Source organism: Taudactylus pleione, unplaced genomic scaffold, assembly GCF_031769625.1.
Source record: "Taudactylus pleione unplaced genomic scaffold, aTauple2 ptg000095l, whole genome shotgun sequence".
Lineage (NCBI taxonomy): Eukaryota > Metazoa > Chordata > Amphibia > Anura > Myobatrachidae > Taudactylus > Taudactylus pleione.
In genome coordinates this window covers 642707-658828 of record NW_028284497.1, presented here as the reverse complement: position 1 = coordinate 658828, position 16122 = coordinate 642707, and the positions used below count along the sequence as shown (strand labels likewise).

Here is a 16122-nt window from a genome sequence, read left to right as displayed (position 1 = left end):
AATGACATCAATGTTTCATGTGGGTGGCGACACCAGGAACCTGCAGCATGCTGAAAGATGCTGAGGAACATAGCAACTGGTTTCTTTCATCCAGTAACCTACCACAGTAAGCCATAAATGCATTTTGGAAAAAGATGTCCATATGCATAAACCAGTGTATGTCATTTAGCTGTTCTAGGGACAAATTGCTTCTTGGAAAGTGTGTAAATATAAGCTATGAACTATTAACTATATAGGTGTAACATTCCCAATGTAGAAATGTACAATCTAGATCTGCTCGACCTGCAATACTCAATAACTATACACTATAAGGCATTTATTAGTCTCTAATGCCATAAATCCTACAAAAATGTCAGTTTTTCGCTAGGTTATGGCACAAGTAATTTATCAATTTATTAAATCTTTAACACCGGAGATATCACATATCTACAGCATTTTTAAAACTTTCACTAGTTACTGCCCTCCCCATTGTGCTCTTGGGGGGACAACACTATGAGGCTATTTAACAAGCTCAAAGAACTTAGGGCCTGATTCAGACCCGCTCGCGAGTGCATAGCTCTTGGAAGCGGGTCGATGGTGGCCCAGTGTGCACGCACGGCATGCGCAAGCCCCGTAGCAAGTGAGAACTTCACTCGCTCCGGGGCTCACAACAAAACGGGGCGGCTGTTGATGTTGATCGACAGCTCACACCGTTTTGTAGGTGGGTAGGGGGGGTGGCTGCACAAACGGAGGCATTCCCGAAGGAACGCCTGCCGTTTCTGGGCGGCCCTACTGACATCACTCGTGATGTCAGTAGTGGACTTCCTGCTCTATTAGAGCAGGAAGTCCACTCGGCATTGCGAGTGCTGAGACCCTACCACAGGGTCTCCTCGCAATGCCGATGGTCGCGATAATTGCGACTATCGCCAGGCCGCTCGCACAAGCTTTGGGTGGTCACCCACAGCTATGCGAGCGGCCTAGAAGTGGAAATTTAAGAAAAAAAAAAAACGCCTTGATTCAGAGCGAGCGCCTCCGATTTAGTTTTACGGTGCTTGTCTTCACTAACTAACACCATTTGTGGCATTAGCCCACTTTCCCCTATGTGTAAGCATACCATACATTCGCTTTAAATGGGAAACTCTTGATTTACACAGGTTCTGTGGATGGCTGACTTCAAGCCTGCATTTCACCTGGTTTTAATCAGCCACAAAACCTGTATAATTCAGGCGTAGTATTAGGAGGGGGGGGGGGGGGTTCATGATAGCTTTTCTGGATTGTCTTAGAAAAGAAGCAACACGCATATTCCTTTGCCCTCATTGGATGTCTAGTTTGACTGGCATCCCGCCGCGGGAGAGAACATAAAGAGAAGACTATTCTCCTCTCCAGCAGCTACATCTTAAGCCTGACACTGGCATTATGAAACTATGATAAGTTAAGCTTATTACAGTTCTCTGAAGTGATGTCACTTTGTGATCCCTTTACTATCTATGAAGACGTGGTAAGCTCAGGTTCTCGCCGGACCACATGAGAAATCAATGATTTCAATGCAGCAACCAGTGGTGCTGCAGCACAGTCCAAAATTCAAATAGAGGAGCCACACCAACTGTCACCCCAATCATCACCAGCCGGGACTCACTGGCAGTTAGTGTGGATCCCCTATTTGAATTTTGCAGCCGCACCTCTGGAACCCCTGCCGGTAACCCATTCTGTAAAATGGACAAAGCAGCAATAAATCATTTTTTCAAGGAAAATCAAGGAAAAAGTGGTTACCATTGCTTTGTAAATATACAAAGCCAAGGGCCTGATTCAAAGATGTACATTCATCCGATGATGGACATACATCTCCGATGGTTTGGGGTCTATGCCTGCGCAGGACCCATTCTGCGAATATGCAGAACGGGTCCCGCGATTATGCTCGCTGATAGACATGCTGCAGCATTTGGGGGGCAGAGCAGGGGTGTGGCTGGTCACCATTCCCAGAAATAGGGGCATCACCCACGTTTTCCAGGACGGACGAGGCCAGGGTCTTCGTCGGCAGAATCAGATTCCTGGCCTCTGAAGCAACCAGCAGCCACAAATGCAGCAAGGAGGTGTCTGACACCTCCTTCTTCGTTTACATTAAGATGGACAGAATTGCAAAGCTGCTTGTGTGAGGCTCTGCAATTCCATCTGTCTCTGAATCAGGCCCCAAGCACAGACTTTCACACAGCAAATACATATAGTAAGACACATAGTACATTTTAAAAGGCAATAAAGACTGGAACTCAACTTTCAGAAGTATCCCATATTCAAGATAAAGTGGTTTAAAATAATACAGAAGTCTTATTCAGCCTAGCCAATGAGTCATAAGTAGTGAAGCTTAATTCACAATTTATTGACATTTATACGTTTACTTAATCACACCCCAAAAGGTCACTGCCATGTCATGGTAGTGACATGCTCCCACATGGGATACACACCCAAAAACTTTTCAAAAACCCAATTGTAATAGCTACAAGGAGGAACAAAGATCCTGTAAAATAAATGTGGCTAATAGATTTGTGCAAGAGATATAAACTATTGCAACACTTTATCTTTCTCTAATGTTGTTTCCACCAATATGAGGTCTATATCCTTGAAAAATACCCTCTCAAATGGACCATTATCATAAACATTACACGATTATTTTTATTGCTGCACTTTTTCCCATCAGTTGTAATGTCTACATACAACAGGTACTTGGTATTATTCCTAATCAACCAAGTGATGTTTATAGCCTAATAGTCTGGCCCCAGCTATGTGAATGAAACTACCGGTAGATATATCTTATAGTGAAGCTTGGCTTGTATTTGCTCACAACTCAGTGATGTTTTCCTTCCCCTTTGTATGTGCCTAAATGGTTCTGTCCTGAGGATTTCTTAATATTGTAGTCACAAAAATCTTTTGCAAACTGCTGCACTCAAAGTTGGCAAGTCTCAAACATGTGGATGAAAGTATAAAATATAAGTCTAGAACAGAGAGAGAACAGTGGGCACCAAGCTTTCACACCACCCTCAGGGGGCAATTCAATTCCATCACAGCAATTACCATTGCTAATGTGAAAGCGATGTACCATTGGAACGGTGTGTGAACGCCAGCAACGGGATATACATTATCTCTCCTACTTCACCCATAGGGGTGTGCAGCAAATTCCACAATACGTACGTGTGATGTGCATACTGTACATTGCTCTACAGCATGCGATCTCACATTGAATGTCGCTTAATTGACCCTATGTGTCTCAGGTATTTTTTCAGGGCAATCCTAGGCCAAAAGAATTACCCAATAGGTCAGTTTATTAAGTAATACAGTCCAAACAACTTAATCTTAATAACTATTTATGTTCTACCAACTTAGTAGCAGTTTAATTGAATAAAAAACATAAAATAAATTGAAAGGAAAAAATATTTTAATTTTTAACCACAAAGACTAATGTGATGTGTGTATCTGGTGTACAACCGCAATCTATCCTTGAAACCCTTTAAATTAGGTCCAACATATTTTCCAGTAACACAAATTTGAAAGGGTCTCCCCAAGGCATTCAAAGAAAAAGTAACCGTTATAGCATTGGAGGGGTAAATGCACGCAACAGATTTACTAAGCACAATGCAATCATGTTTTACCTATGTGAATTCAGTCTAGAGACACATGCAGTCTGCATACCTGGATGTAGTACCTTGTTCATTGGGTTCCAATGGTTCAGCAGCTGTCAGCCAGCATCCCGTGAATATACTGTGGTGCCCTGCTGCACAGTTATGGGACCACTGTACTTGGGAATGAATAACAAGATTTGTTTACATTCAATTTGGTATTATTTGCACCAAATTAACAATACTTTATTGCACTGTAGACAAGTTTGATATTCATTTGGTTATATTTAGGTTCATGTTCCTGTTTGTAACTCCATGTTCCCTTATAAAGCATTGTCTTTTATGCATAATGAGCGTTAATTGTTGTTTAATTGATGTTAATTTTGGAGTGGACCATTGAGAAGTCTGAATGGGGAGTGAACTGAAACAATGCTTTTTGTCAGGCTGTCAAAATGTAGTTTATGTTGTACTTTTTATACATTTAGAATTTGTTAGAAGAGGGTTAGCAAAGGGTATCAAGTTACTGGGAACTGCAAATCAGAGGCTAAATTTACAAAATGTTGATTTTTCGAACATCGATGTTTTTCAGGGACTAAATTGATATTTACTAACACTTTTAGATCAATATAAAAAAAATGTCTATTAGTAAATGTGTGATTTAGCCCCTGAAATACAACATCGATGTTGATAGATTTAGATGGAATAAAATCGACCTTTAGTAAATTTAACCCTAAATCTTTTGACCACATTTTAATAGAAAACATCATTTAGTTGTACTCTGTCATTAATTTATTGGAAAAAAAAAAAATCTGTAGATTTAAGGTAATTTTTTAAATGTAATTATTAACAAAGGATGCTGCACTTTGCAGGAAAACCGATACCAAGGCATTTTGCATATGGCGACCTATATTCAGCATAGGATGAGCCCTGGGTATTCTGCAGTCAACAGGATTTAACTGTTCTCCAGGGATTGTGGGACTGAAAGAACAGTTTCCAGGAGTAGGGAGCCTTAAAGCTAAGATCGCTGCGTCTGTTTTCAACAGGTGTGTAGTCAGCAATGGTGTAAAGAGTTTGAGGTTTGTGGAGTATAACATTTTCTAATGTCAACTTAAATGTATGAGAGCAAGGAGTAGTTGAATTTGCGGTTATTGTGACACCATGTAAATAACAATATACACATAGGGTATTAGGATATCACAGAACAGCCCACTTTTAAAGCCCTAAAAAAAAAAAAAAAAGTAAATTTCTATCACCACTTAAAGATATTGAGACCAAAAGCATTCCCTAGTAGTGATGTCCCGAGAGTCCAGGACCTTATTCTTATAAAGGAAGGTGAGAATTTTGTCTCAGGTGCATGTCACCATCCTTCTCATCTCACCTCTTGAACCCCAGTATTTCGGACAGCAACCACCCTCCAGTAACTGAGTAGAACCTTTAGAGATAGAAGAGCGTGAAATGCACCTGCCAGTGCCCAGTTCTTATATGCTGAGCACTTAATAATATGTGCCCAAACATGGGAGTTTCTGATTTGATCAAGGGCATAGCTTATTATGCCCAGATCTCACATGTCTAAACGTTGTAATCAGGTCAATAAACAGACAAATGTTATTACAGAATAATCCACAGAACCTCTGATAGAACCTAGAGGTGTCACTGTTGTCTATAATGGTTGTTTAGGAAGGGTCATTTGTACCACAAGTACTCCATTCTGACAGTAAGGTAGTCAGGTGGAAGGCAAAGGTAGCCCAACATAGAAGGGCATTTTGTGACCTTCACAAAGACATGAATTTACATTAATTGAAAAGTCTAGCCTTGCATTTACAGACATTATGTAATGTGCACAAGCCGTTGTATTCAGCGATAAAGCATTTCAAAAGACGAAAGGCTGTTTTTCGAAGTCCGATGTTTATCACAACTAAAATGTTTCCATCATGATCATGGCTTAAGCTTTCCTTACTGAGCTGCTACATTAAGGACACCAAATAACGAAGTCATACAGCTCCTAGGACCCATTTAACACCATTTACAAAACAGATGAGCAGGCAGTTGACAGTGTCGACTGTGAGAGTACAAGCTTATACAATATGGGCTATGGACCCAATTCAGACCTGCTCGCTAAGCTGCGGACGCTCACACTGACTGATAGTCGCCCGTCTGCGCATGCGTATAATTCGCTGTGCGCAAGCCAGTTTCAGCGATGGGGAATAGCGCACTCGTAGTACACAGACTGCCCGCTACTTTGAGTGACAGAATGTTCCGTTTGCGGGTGGTGACAGGGGAAGGTGCTTGTGAATGGGGGAGTGGATGTGTGAACGCAGGCGTTTCTGGCCTTCAGAACGGAGTTTAATGGGTGTGCATAATTAGCAAAGTAGCATCATTGAACACGTCACTTGGTTGTTTTTTAGCCTGAACTGCTCGCATTGCTTGCGGGAGGGTAGAGTCAACCACAAGCGCTGCAATCGCATCAGATGGTCTTCGATGTACCAATGTTTTAAAACACTTCCTGGAGAACATTTGCGAGGGCGTGTAAAGACACGCTAATGGGCATCTACATTGACAAAGTGATCGCTCGCCAAGACATAGTGGGAGTGCTTATGCCTTACCGAGCGAGCGGCTGCTTTGGTGTCACTTTGCCAAATTTAAATATGCTGGAAGCGAGCGGCCGCAATTAGCGAATGGATCTGAATGAGCTCCTATGTCACTTGGTTCCTGACAGTCCAATCTCAGCTTACTGCATTTAATATGATGACTATATGAATTTTTGCTCTGTGCACACCCACTTATAACAGATACCAATCATCTGAAAGTGAGATAACAGAACTAATTTATGCCAGTATAAGATTCCGCCGCTGGAGCAAGTTTTGTAAACATTTTTTACCAGAGGTATTTTGCTAGTACTGTCTGCCGACAGGGTGAGAAGCCATGAACCAGTTTGACGTTCCTTTGGTTTCCCACTGTTTCACAACTTCCCTGTAGTAGAAATATATTCAGCTAGATAACACTATTAAGCTGCTGTATATGTTGGAAGTCATATCTCCAACCCCTGGAAAATTAGCTTCAGTGGGCAGGCCCCTGTGCTGAGCAGGACAATCTGCTCCTGACTGCCACAATATTATATTATAATAATATACTAGCTACCTTAACTGGAGAGGTCCTTCATCTGGGACACCTATGGTTAGTGCTGTAGGGGGCCCTAAAGAAATTGGGTACCCAAACAGGGGCTGTGTGATTGGGAGTACGCAGCAAACAGAGATCTGTCAGCCCTGCCACTTTCTTCTATTACTGCATTTCTTTAGGCCACTGACATAATGGTTTGATGTTAGCAGCCACAGCAATGCCTGTCATATAACATCCAGCAGTGCCCATCGTACAATAAGCCTGATTCAGAGGCAGACGCTAAAGCGATTTTTACGCAGATCAAGCGATTGTTTGCCATTGCGTATAAACTACATTGCGTAAGCGGTGTGACCGTCTTTTGATTCCACACGCATAGAGAATCCAATCTCAAAGTGAATGACAGGTAGTCAGCAATTGGGGGAGGTAACGGGGGATGGTCAATAAAACACAGGGGTGTCCGACGTGTGCGTACATAAATTAGCCCTTGTGATCTCTTACGTAGCATGAGAGCCCTCTGCGTGTCAGGAGAGCTGCAGAGTCTGCGGCTGGTCAGACCTGCCGCAAGGGCAAGATGGCCGCTTGATGTGCGTCCTTATACCTGGTAGGCTTTGGAACTATTAGCATATTTCTGCAGCTGCGTTCTGTGCAAAATCACAGCTGCGATTGCATTAGCATCCATCTTTGAATCCGGCCCAATATTCAGTAGCACCCCATACATTATACTCAGCATATATTGGGCCTTATTTAGACTCTAGAGCAGAACCAAATAAACAAAAAAAACAGGCAAATTCACACCTAAGCAAATCTTCATTTAACTATGTGAGGTGCAAATGTAAAATTGCAAACAGATTTAGAGGGGTATTCAATATGAAACGTAAACTTCGCCGTCGAAGTTTACGTTTCATATCGGAGCTTTTACCTGCGTTAAAGTATCGAGCGCGCACCCGCTTATCCCCGTATTCAATATGAAATTAACGAAAACGGGAGCCTGCGAAGTTGGATTTGCGTAAAGTTACGAATTTTTCCTTAAAAGAATTGTAGGACCCCCCTAAAGTTGTAAAAACATGGGGGATCACTATGGGTATCCCCATTTTAGCCTTTAAATGAAAATCGGGGATTTAAATAGCCACAGCAGGTGTTTTTTCCCGCATTGAAGAAGTGTTGCAGAAGAGCACTTAGGTTATTTTTTTCGTTTTTTTAAGTGGTCCCATCAAATTTGGGGTACAAGAAAATGGGTACTAGCATATTTTGATGTCCCTAAAGTAAGTTTTTAAATATTCTGCATTTGTGCACCTGCCACTATAAATCTATTCTAGAAAACACCTGCCGCATACTTGCAGAATAGCCCTGAACCTATTTCCCTATTGTTAAACAATTTTTTCCCATTTTTTTTTCACCCCAATTTTTAAATTAATTTTTTGGGGTGTCCCTATTTTTTTGTAAACTTTTTTTGACACAGTTCTTTTTTAAATGTCATTCCCAGGGGTGTAGGCTATTTTTTTAAGCCTGCACCCCTAAACCCCAATTCTGCACTTTTTTTTCGACACCTATTCAATGGTGAAAAGTTATCCCTGTTTTTTATCAAAGACTTTTCGAACCTGCAAAAGGTCTTTGAAATTGAATGCGGTGTAAAACTAAAACCTGCGATAATGACATCATAAGTGCGATATTAACGCAAAAACGATGTTTTCACTCCCATATTGAATAGCCTTATTAGAGTAATAAAAGGGTGTATCCTAGCAGTGTAAAAATAAAGCAGTCCAATATTTGTGCTACATATAAAAACAGATAGTATTTTTCCAGCATGCAAAACAAATGCATTTGTACCCCTAGCATTGCAGCATGGCTTGTCCAGTAGCAAAATGTTTTACTTTGGTACTGTAATGCCCAGAAGTGCCCAATGCAAAATTCCCAACAATCATCAAATAACTGCATAGCCAGCAGCACAGCCAAATTCAGCATACCCAGCAGTGTTCAACAGATTACACAAACCTGGCTAATAATTCCCAGCAATTCCCAACACTCTATGCTCACTGCTGCTCGTAAAATAGGCTGGATTCCATGCTGTTACAGTAACTACTGATACAGATATGGAAGTGGTCATCGGGCTAGACTGAGCTTGTGGAGTCATGGCTTGGATAGACCAGGAGCATGGAGAATTATTTTTTTTTCAGTTTTGTTTTCCCAATTGCTCCTGACTTTTATTAATAAATGTTGGGGGGATGAATATGTTAATATTTGCAACTGGAATACCAGTAATGAGACAAAAAAAACTCTTGGGAGAAGGCATGCAGTTTACAATGGATTGTTACCCTGACAAAAAGCTGGAATGTAATTCATTTAAATTTCTTATTTTTAGTCAACTAGGGCAAAATTTAAATATGTAGATATGTGTATGTTCCAAAAGAAAAAAAAACGCAGACTTCTAAAGGGTCCTGTTCAATTTGCAATGGGTCCTGTGGTATACCAGCAGCATATTCTGCTCTTATGGTGCATACACACGGTCAGATTTTTCCTTCAGATCTGAACGATAACAATTTAAAAATCGTTCAGTCGTTCATATATGAAGGAAAATCTGACATACCTGAACAATGGACGATGAACGATGCGCGTTCTCGATGGTCAGATAACGATATCTGACATCTGATGTGTTTGCAGTCAGACTTGGACGATTCCATTCATTTTAATGCAGTCAAAAATCGTTCAATCGTTCAAAACTTTGGTAAAATCGTTCATCTGACAAATCTGACCGTGTGTATGCTCCATTATATTAAACTGGGAGTGTGGTGCTAAGCTTTCATTGTAGCCCAGCTCCACACTCCCAACATATCACTGACATAGAGAAGCCGCCGGCAGCTATACAGATCAGAAGCCACCGGCAGCTACACTGATCAAAATCTGTCATGTCAGGTATGGAGAAAGCGAGGCCTTGTTAATTTATCAAACTAGGGTACGCTCTGCTTATCACAGTTTTAAATGAAAACAGAATGCCATCTCAGGATGGAGTTATGGGTACTTACCTGATCTTTGGCAGCTGCGATTCAGAAAGTAATGCACATGTGCGAGCGGATTGTCTCTTACATGCGTAGTATGAATAACAGTGTTACTGGGCATGTGTGGCCTTATTGGCTTTTGCATGCAAAGTGTGGAGAGAAGGGCAAATGTTGTCTGGGTGTAACCATTGAGCAATTAGTTTCTCCTGTACTGAGGTTTTTTGTCGGAGCATTACACTACCAGCAAGGGCTAATAAAAAGATTGCAGGAAGAAGATGTGGGGTCATGGTACATCAGGAGAGTGTTGAATGATAAATTGTGCACTTCTTACTGCACAGCTGCTGTATAATGTAATACAGTAGGTACCACTATCAATGAGTAATAAGTGATAAATAGCCATAGATTAAGTGATATAGGGCTCCATTTATTACCTATACTGCTGGCAGCATATTTAGGGCCTCATTTATTAACGAAGTAAAACACCAGTGGCATTTTTCGTTTAGTATCACTGTGATACAAACGAAAAAGCCACTGGTTCTTATCAATACCTTCCCCTCCGACGAGGTCCAGCGTCCTCCTCCTCTGCTGGCAGCCTTACGCTGCCAGCACTGGGAGTCTTGTGTAATGCGCATGCACGACGGTCCGTCTGCGCATGTGCAAGACACCGGGACCCGGCACTACCTGGAAGACTTCGCTGAAGCCAGAAAGGCAGCACCGGGTTCCCATTGTCATCAATGGGGACCGCATCGTTCTCGCCATCTAAAGATGGCGAGAACGATGCTGTAACAAGCTGTTTGTTAAATCCAGAAAGGAAGTCATAACCCTTTTAGCAAGAACTATGCTTCATTAATAAATGGGGCTCCTAGTTTAATATCACATAGATACTAATGAATATGCCGCTGGCATTTAACAAAATGAATTTCTCAGAAACGGTCAAGTGCTTTACCGAGCAGCTACTGTATATAAAGACACCAAATAAAGAAGTCCCATAGCTCCTAGGACCCATTTAACACCAGTCCATCTGCATATTTGCATTGAGCTTCCAACAGGTGAGGACTTGGCAATGCCAGGAAGACTTCACTGAAGCCAAAAAGGCGTTTGATGGGTCCCCACTGATGGCAGTGGTGACTGTACCACTAATACCATATATACAGCGTAAGTGGTACAGTGAAAAACAGTGGTAAGCTAAGCTTACTGCTGTTTGTTATAAACAGAACAGAGGAAATAACCCCATTAGCAAGTGCTAACGGGGTTATGTCTTATTCATTCTTTTAGGTGCCCCCTAAATCTTGGCTCCTTAAGCAACTGCATAGGTTCATCAAGCGATAGTGACATTTCTTGTGTGGTATTTCACCCTTTTCTGATGCAGACAGTATAAAGTCACTTTAAAAACAACATAACAACAGGGTTTCATTCACAACTATTTATATGAGCTGTTACTTATACCGCTTTTATACCTAAATTCCGGGTCTGATCCGGAGGTTGGAACAGGGTTCCAAACCGGATCACACCCGGAATTTTGCTGGCGCCGACCCAAGATATTCCTGAGACGGCGCCCTTCACACCTGAGTCGGGTCTATAGTGACCCGCCTTGTCCGGCGTGGAAGTGGACGCTTGGAGATGACGTCATCTCCAAGCGCCACTGAAGCCGGGCAATCAGCGCGTTCCTGGTCATCATGACCTGGATCACGCCATTTACACTGCAGGGTTTCACAGGTCATTCCCGTGTTAAACCCTGCAAGTTACCTGGGTTGGATTGCCGGGTCACTCGACCCAGGAATCCAACCCTGTCTAATTTTACACCAAGGAGGGGATGCAATCAGGAAGCCGACGGTCGAAATGCCGACCGCCGGCTTCCCGACTGTCAATTCCCGGCAGGGGACTAATGACAGACTTCGAAATCTCAACGCCTGTCATTATACCTACGCCGAGAGCCCGGCATACCGAACGAAGGTAAGCCGGGAGGCGGGCACGGACAGCTGCGGTTGGGAAAAGTTAGGTTAAGTGCTCCTGGGGGGACTTAGGGCTAGGCACCCCACCCTGGAGGCTTAGGGTCAGGCTAGGGGAAGGGGGCATTACGGTTAGGCACCCCCAGGGGGAGGTTAGGCTTAGGCACCGCCACGGGAGGGTTAGATTTAGGCTGCGGGAACGGGGGGTTAGGTTTAGGCACTTACAGGTGGGTTTAGGGTTAAGCACTGGGGGGGGGGGGGAGTTAGGGTTAGGCACCCCTAAGGGAGGGTTAGGGTTATTAGGGGGGATAGGTTTAGTGTTACTTACTTTAATCCCCTGTCGGGATCTTCACCGCTGCTGGTCTTCCAGCGTTGGGATTTGAACATAGGTCCGGCTGTATTTCATACCGATCCCCCAAGGAGCTACCTGGGTTAACCCTGCAATAACCCGGGTTTTAGCTCTGGTGTAAAAGGGATATTATACACCCCTTTCACACTGCCAGCAATAACCAAGGTTACTGTGCAGTGTGAAAGGACCCAGTTGAAATAACCTGGGTCGAGCGACCCGGCATTTCAACCTGAGTAATGAGCAGGGTTGAACACGGGTTCAATCAAACTCATGGTGCAGTATGAAAGGACCCGTTCAGAAGAGCCGACACTTGGAGATGATCTCATCTCCAAGTGCCGTTTCAGCACGTGATTGTGGTGACGTCATCCAACTGGCAATAATCCGGAGGAAAGGCATATTTCCCCTTCAGATATTGTACCTGGAAGTGACGTGGACTGAGGGCGGAAGTGCAGTTTCCTGACCCCACAGTCCACTAAAAAAAGGCAGTTGGCCCCTTGCTGGCTCTTCCATGCTTCGGGCTCACCAAAGGATTATATTCCCCCTCTACGCCCACTTGGATGGTAGGGAATGACGTTGGACACAGGCTGATGACGTCAGGGTCAATCTACGGAAGGGGATTTAGCTGTAACCATAAGCCGGGTAGGGCCGCCAGTCTGAAAGGGGTCTCAAGGGCCCCATACATCTGCGATGGATTGCCGCGATGCTGCAACCCGGCATCGCAGGATCGCAGAAATCCAACATTTTGCATTTTCCCGATTTGACGATCGTGATCAAAAAATGATCGCTATTGTCTAATCGGGGACATTTAACATGGAAAATTTCAGCGATCCTGCGACGGATCGCTGACCATCGATGGTTGTGTTTCCACCAGGCAGATCGGAGTTTCCGATCGTGTCGCAGGATCGCAGAAAACCCTCTCTGATGTATGGGCACCCTCACTCGGGATGGACCAGTGTACAATAACCCGGGTGCGAACTGGTTTTGCTGTGTGAAATGGGTGTTAGCCACACCAACTAACAGGGAACGTTAAGATGCAGCCTAACAGATACTAAAAACGCAGTAACTTATAAAATGATGCAGCAAACAGAGACAGGTACTAGCCTCCAGCAATGGTAATGGGGTGGAAGAGGGAACACATTACTAAAGTTGCAAAACAACAAATGCCTCAGCCTGTAGTACTTACTTACCGAGCTGCATTTCGGTGAGCTGCACTATGTACTGCACAGCGAGAGCACTCTGAAGGACAGAATCTGCCATCTGGCATTGCCCACGGTCACCCTAGTACCTGCAGATCCTGCGCACACTCACTTTCCCCCAACTTACCTCTGGCAGCTGCCAAATCAGCGCCCTCCAGCCGTCCTCATACACCGTCATCTCATCATTTATCAAAGCTTGGAGTGGAGTAAGATAATGTACCAACCAATCTGCGCCTGTCATTTTACATAATGGCAGTAAGGAGCTGATTGGTTGGGACTTTATCTCTCTCGCACATCTCCCCAGCTGGTGCGTGGTCTGTGGCTGGTGCGTATAGCGCCGTGGTGACTGGGGAACAGGAGAAAGAGCGGCTCCTTCAGCCGACTTCCTGTGGCCGCGACCCCTATCTGCCTGCCCAGCCCAGCCCCGTCCTGTGGTCTCTGCAACCAGGACAGACCTCGGGACTCGGATGATCCCGGCATCTAAAAAAAAATAAACCCTGGACCTGTCCTGGCAAACTGAAGACTCCTGGCAGTACAGTACAGTATATGCCTATGGTGTATTGATGTGAGCTTTTACTATCAGACATTTCTTCTCATAGAAACCACATATTGATTTAAATGTGTTCCCGCATCTGCAATAATAACAACCCTTAGTAGACGCAGACCCTCCCGGCCTCACTTTTAGTAGCATATTGTGTTACTGATATTAATGTGCTATAGTCTGCAGCTGTAACAGCACACACAGCAGTTATCAGTGTACGGGAGTCGGTACTAGAGTAGAAAACTACTATTCCCATGAAACAGCAGGGAGGTGACAGACATTACTGCATCCAATATAGGCCTATAGTGTACACTACTACCAGCACCACTACATCAACGCTGCCTCAGTATGCAAACTACTCTAGCCGACTCAGTATTTAAAAATATAGTTTGTGTATACTTTATAACATAGAACAGGGGTTCTCAAACTATTTTGCTCCTGGACCTCGTCTGACAATTACAATTATTAAGACCCCAGCAAGTTACCGCAGAATGGCCACCACGCGTGTGGCCAGCAGACTGCACATGCGCAGTACAGCTGCGGAGGCAAAAACAGAAGTGAAGTGAGCGCTAATGTGACCCGGGAGAGGAAGAGGGTGACTGAATGAGGTGATAGTGGGTGACGGTCCCCGGCTCCTCCCTACCCTCCAACATGACCCATTCCATTAGGTACAAAATGCTCTGCTCCTGGATTTCCCACCTAATGTATGGTTGCAGTCACCTGTGTTGAACTAGGTAATTGATGAGACAAGTGTTTCACCACAGGTGGTGGCAATCATAAATTAAGAGGGAAGTCCAGAAGCAGAGCATTTTGTACCTAATGGAACGGGTCATGTTGGAGGGTCTGCTCCTCTCCTCCGGCCAGACCCGTATCCCCTCTTTTTTACAGTCCATGGTGCATGTGGGCCCCTTCATTGTGGTAGGCCACGGTGCTGCTAGTTCCGTCCCTGCTCGTGTTTTCTTGCTGAGACCCACTTTGGGGTTGCAACCTAGGGACGTACAGTCAGGGGAGGCAGAGCGCCTCATACTCCAGAGATTTGATATAAAAATTATTATCTTCTTTGTTTATTGTAATCATTTTTATAGAAAACACTCTCCAGCTTTGTGGAGCTCCCTGGGGCTGCAAGGAGACAAGAGATGAGGCAGCAACAGCTCAGCCTCACTTCTGTATAGTCAGACACTGTTTGCAGAGCTGGGGGCATGGCCACACCACAGGCAGTAAGCTGCACAGAAAAAAGCTAATCAGGGGCATGCCTGTGAGTATGGAGGACGTACCTTGAGCACTGATAGACACCTTGGATGTGTCATGTGACCAGGAAGTGCACTGCAGTGTTTAGAGATTGAAGCTCAGCAGCAAGAGAAGACAGATGCAGATAGGAGAATCAATGGAGCTTGGTGTAGTTAGAGGAGAGTTACAGTGAGTAGGGGGTGAGACAGGCTCCCAGCACTCAGACTCATCTCCATGTGTGCCTCACCAGCCATTGACATCACCGCATGTCACTGCAACCGACAGATTGAGAACAGCTGACCTAGAGTTTCATGTGGGCAATCTAATCTACTCTTTACAGTGTCATGTAGTAGTGTTTCATGCAACTGTACAATAGTTTTGTCACACAATAAACATACCAACTATCCTGATTTAGGTGGCACAGTTCGGGTTCAAGAATGTGTGTCTGTGAGGCTTGGGGGATGCCTGACCCAATAGCCAGGCCATTTGTTTCTCTCACTCCTGTCCTGCTATGTGCAACCATCCTTGTTGCATGCAGCAGTAAAGAGTTGTTTGTTTTTGTGGTGGAAAGGGACAATGGGATCAAGCTTTCACTAGTTCAGTGTTACTAGACAACGACCATAAGAGAGGTGGCCTCAGCTCATCTTAATTGATACAGCACAGGATGGAATTGCAAAGCCTCACACAAGCAAGCTTTGCAATTCCATCCTTGCTATTATGGTAATGCAGCAGGAGGCGTCATGCCTCCTGCATGCATTAATGATCCGAGCTGCGTCCATGGACACAGCATCGGATTATCTGCATGATCCCAGGCCGGCTGAGTGACCATGGGGTCTTGCAGGCCCGCCACTGCAGTTCAGGAAAAGGGGCCAAGAATCTCTGTCATCCAGTGGAGATCCTGGCCTCTCTCCCCTTCCCGTCCCCCCCCCCCCCCTCCCCACGGCGGCCACACACCTCGGTTTGGGAGATGGAGGCCGTCGCAGTCCTCTCCCCGCCCAGATACGGCAGCAGACTGTCAATCACTGACAGTTTGCTGCCGTACTGTGTGTGGGTCCAGTGGGTGCGCAGATTCCCAACCATCGGGAATTTGCGATCACCAACGTACTAATGTGCGCTGCTGAATCAGCCCCTGAGATTGTAGTGTTGGGAGGCATGCTTGTATA

At 44.4% G+C, this 16122-nt stretch overlaps 2 protein-coding genes across 11 annotated transcripts in view; one reads left to right on the top strand and one right to left on the bottom strand.

Annotated features, from left to right (window-relative positions):
• Positions 1 to 14259, bottom strand: part of LOC148526450 (tubulin polymerization-promoting protein family member 2-like) — a 133799-nt gene extending 119540 nt beyond the window's left edge. For 2 of the 8 annotated variants that reach the window (XM_088469878.1, XM_088469875.1), the window contains exons 1-2: positions 13319 to 13532; positions 3661 to 3761 (exon numbers count right to left, since the gene is read on the bottom strand). In XM_088469878.1, the coding sequence (XP_088326004.1) occupies positions 3661 to 3761; positions 13319 to 13432 (215 nt within the window). In that variant the 5' untranslated portion in view covers positions 13433 to 13532. Of the gene's footprint in view, positions 1 to 3660; positions 3767 to 13182; positions 13256 to 13318; positions 13533 to 14217 lie in introns of those variants that run through there. The other 6 variants (XM_088469881.1, XM_088469877.1, XM_088469880.1 and 3 more) reach the window with 5 other exon arrangements.
• Positions 1 to 16122, top strand: part of LOC148526449 (zinc finger protein 219-like) — a 37633-nt gene that overhangs the window by 10772 nt on the left and 10739 nt on the right. Inside the window, exon 1 of one of the 3 annotated variants that reach the window (XM_088469871.1) lies at positions 13498 to 13756. The exons of the other annotated variants lie outside the window; for them this stretch is intronic. The gene's annotated coding sequence lies outside the window, so the exon portion shown is untranslated. Of the gene's footprint in view, positions 1 to 13497; positions 13757 to 16122 lie in introns of those variants that run through there. 3 annotated transcript variants of the gene reach the window in all.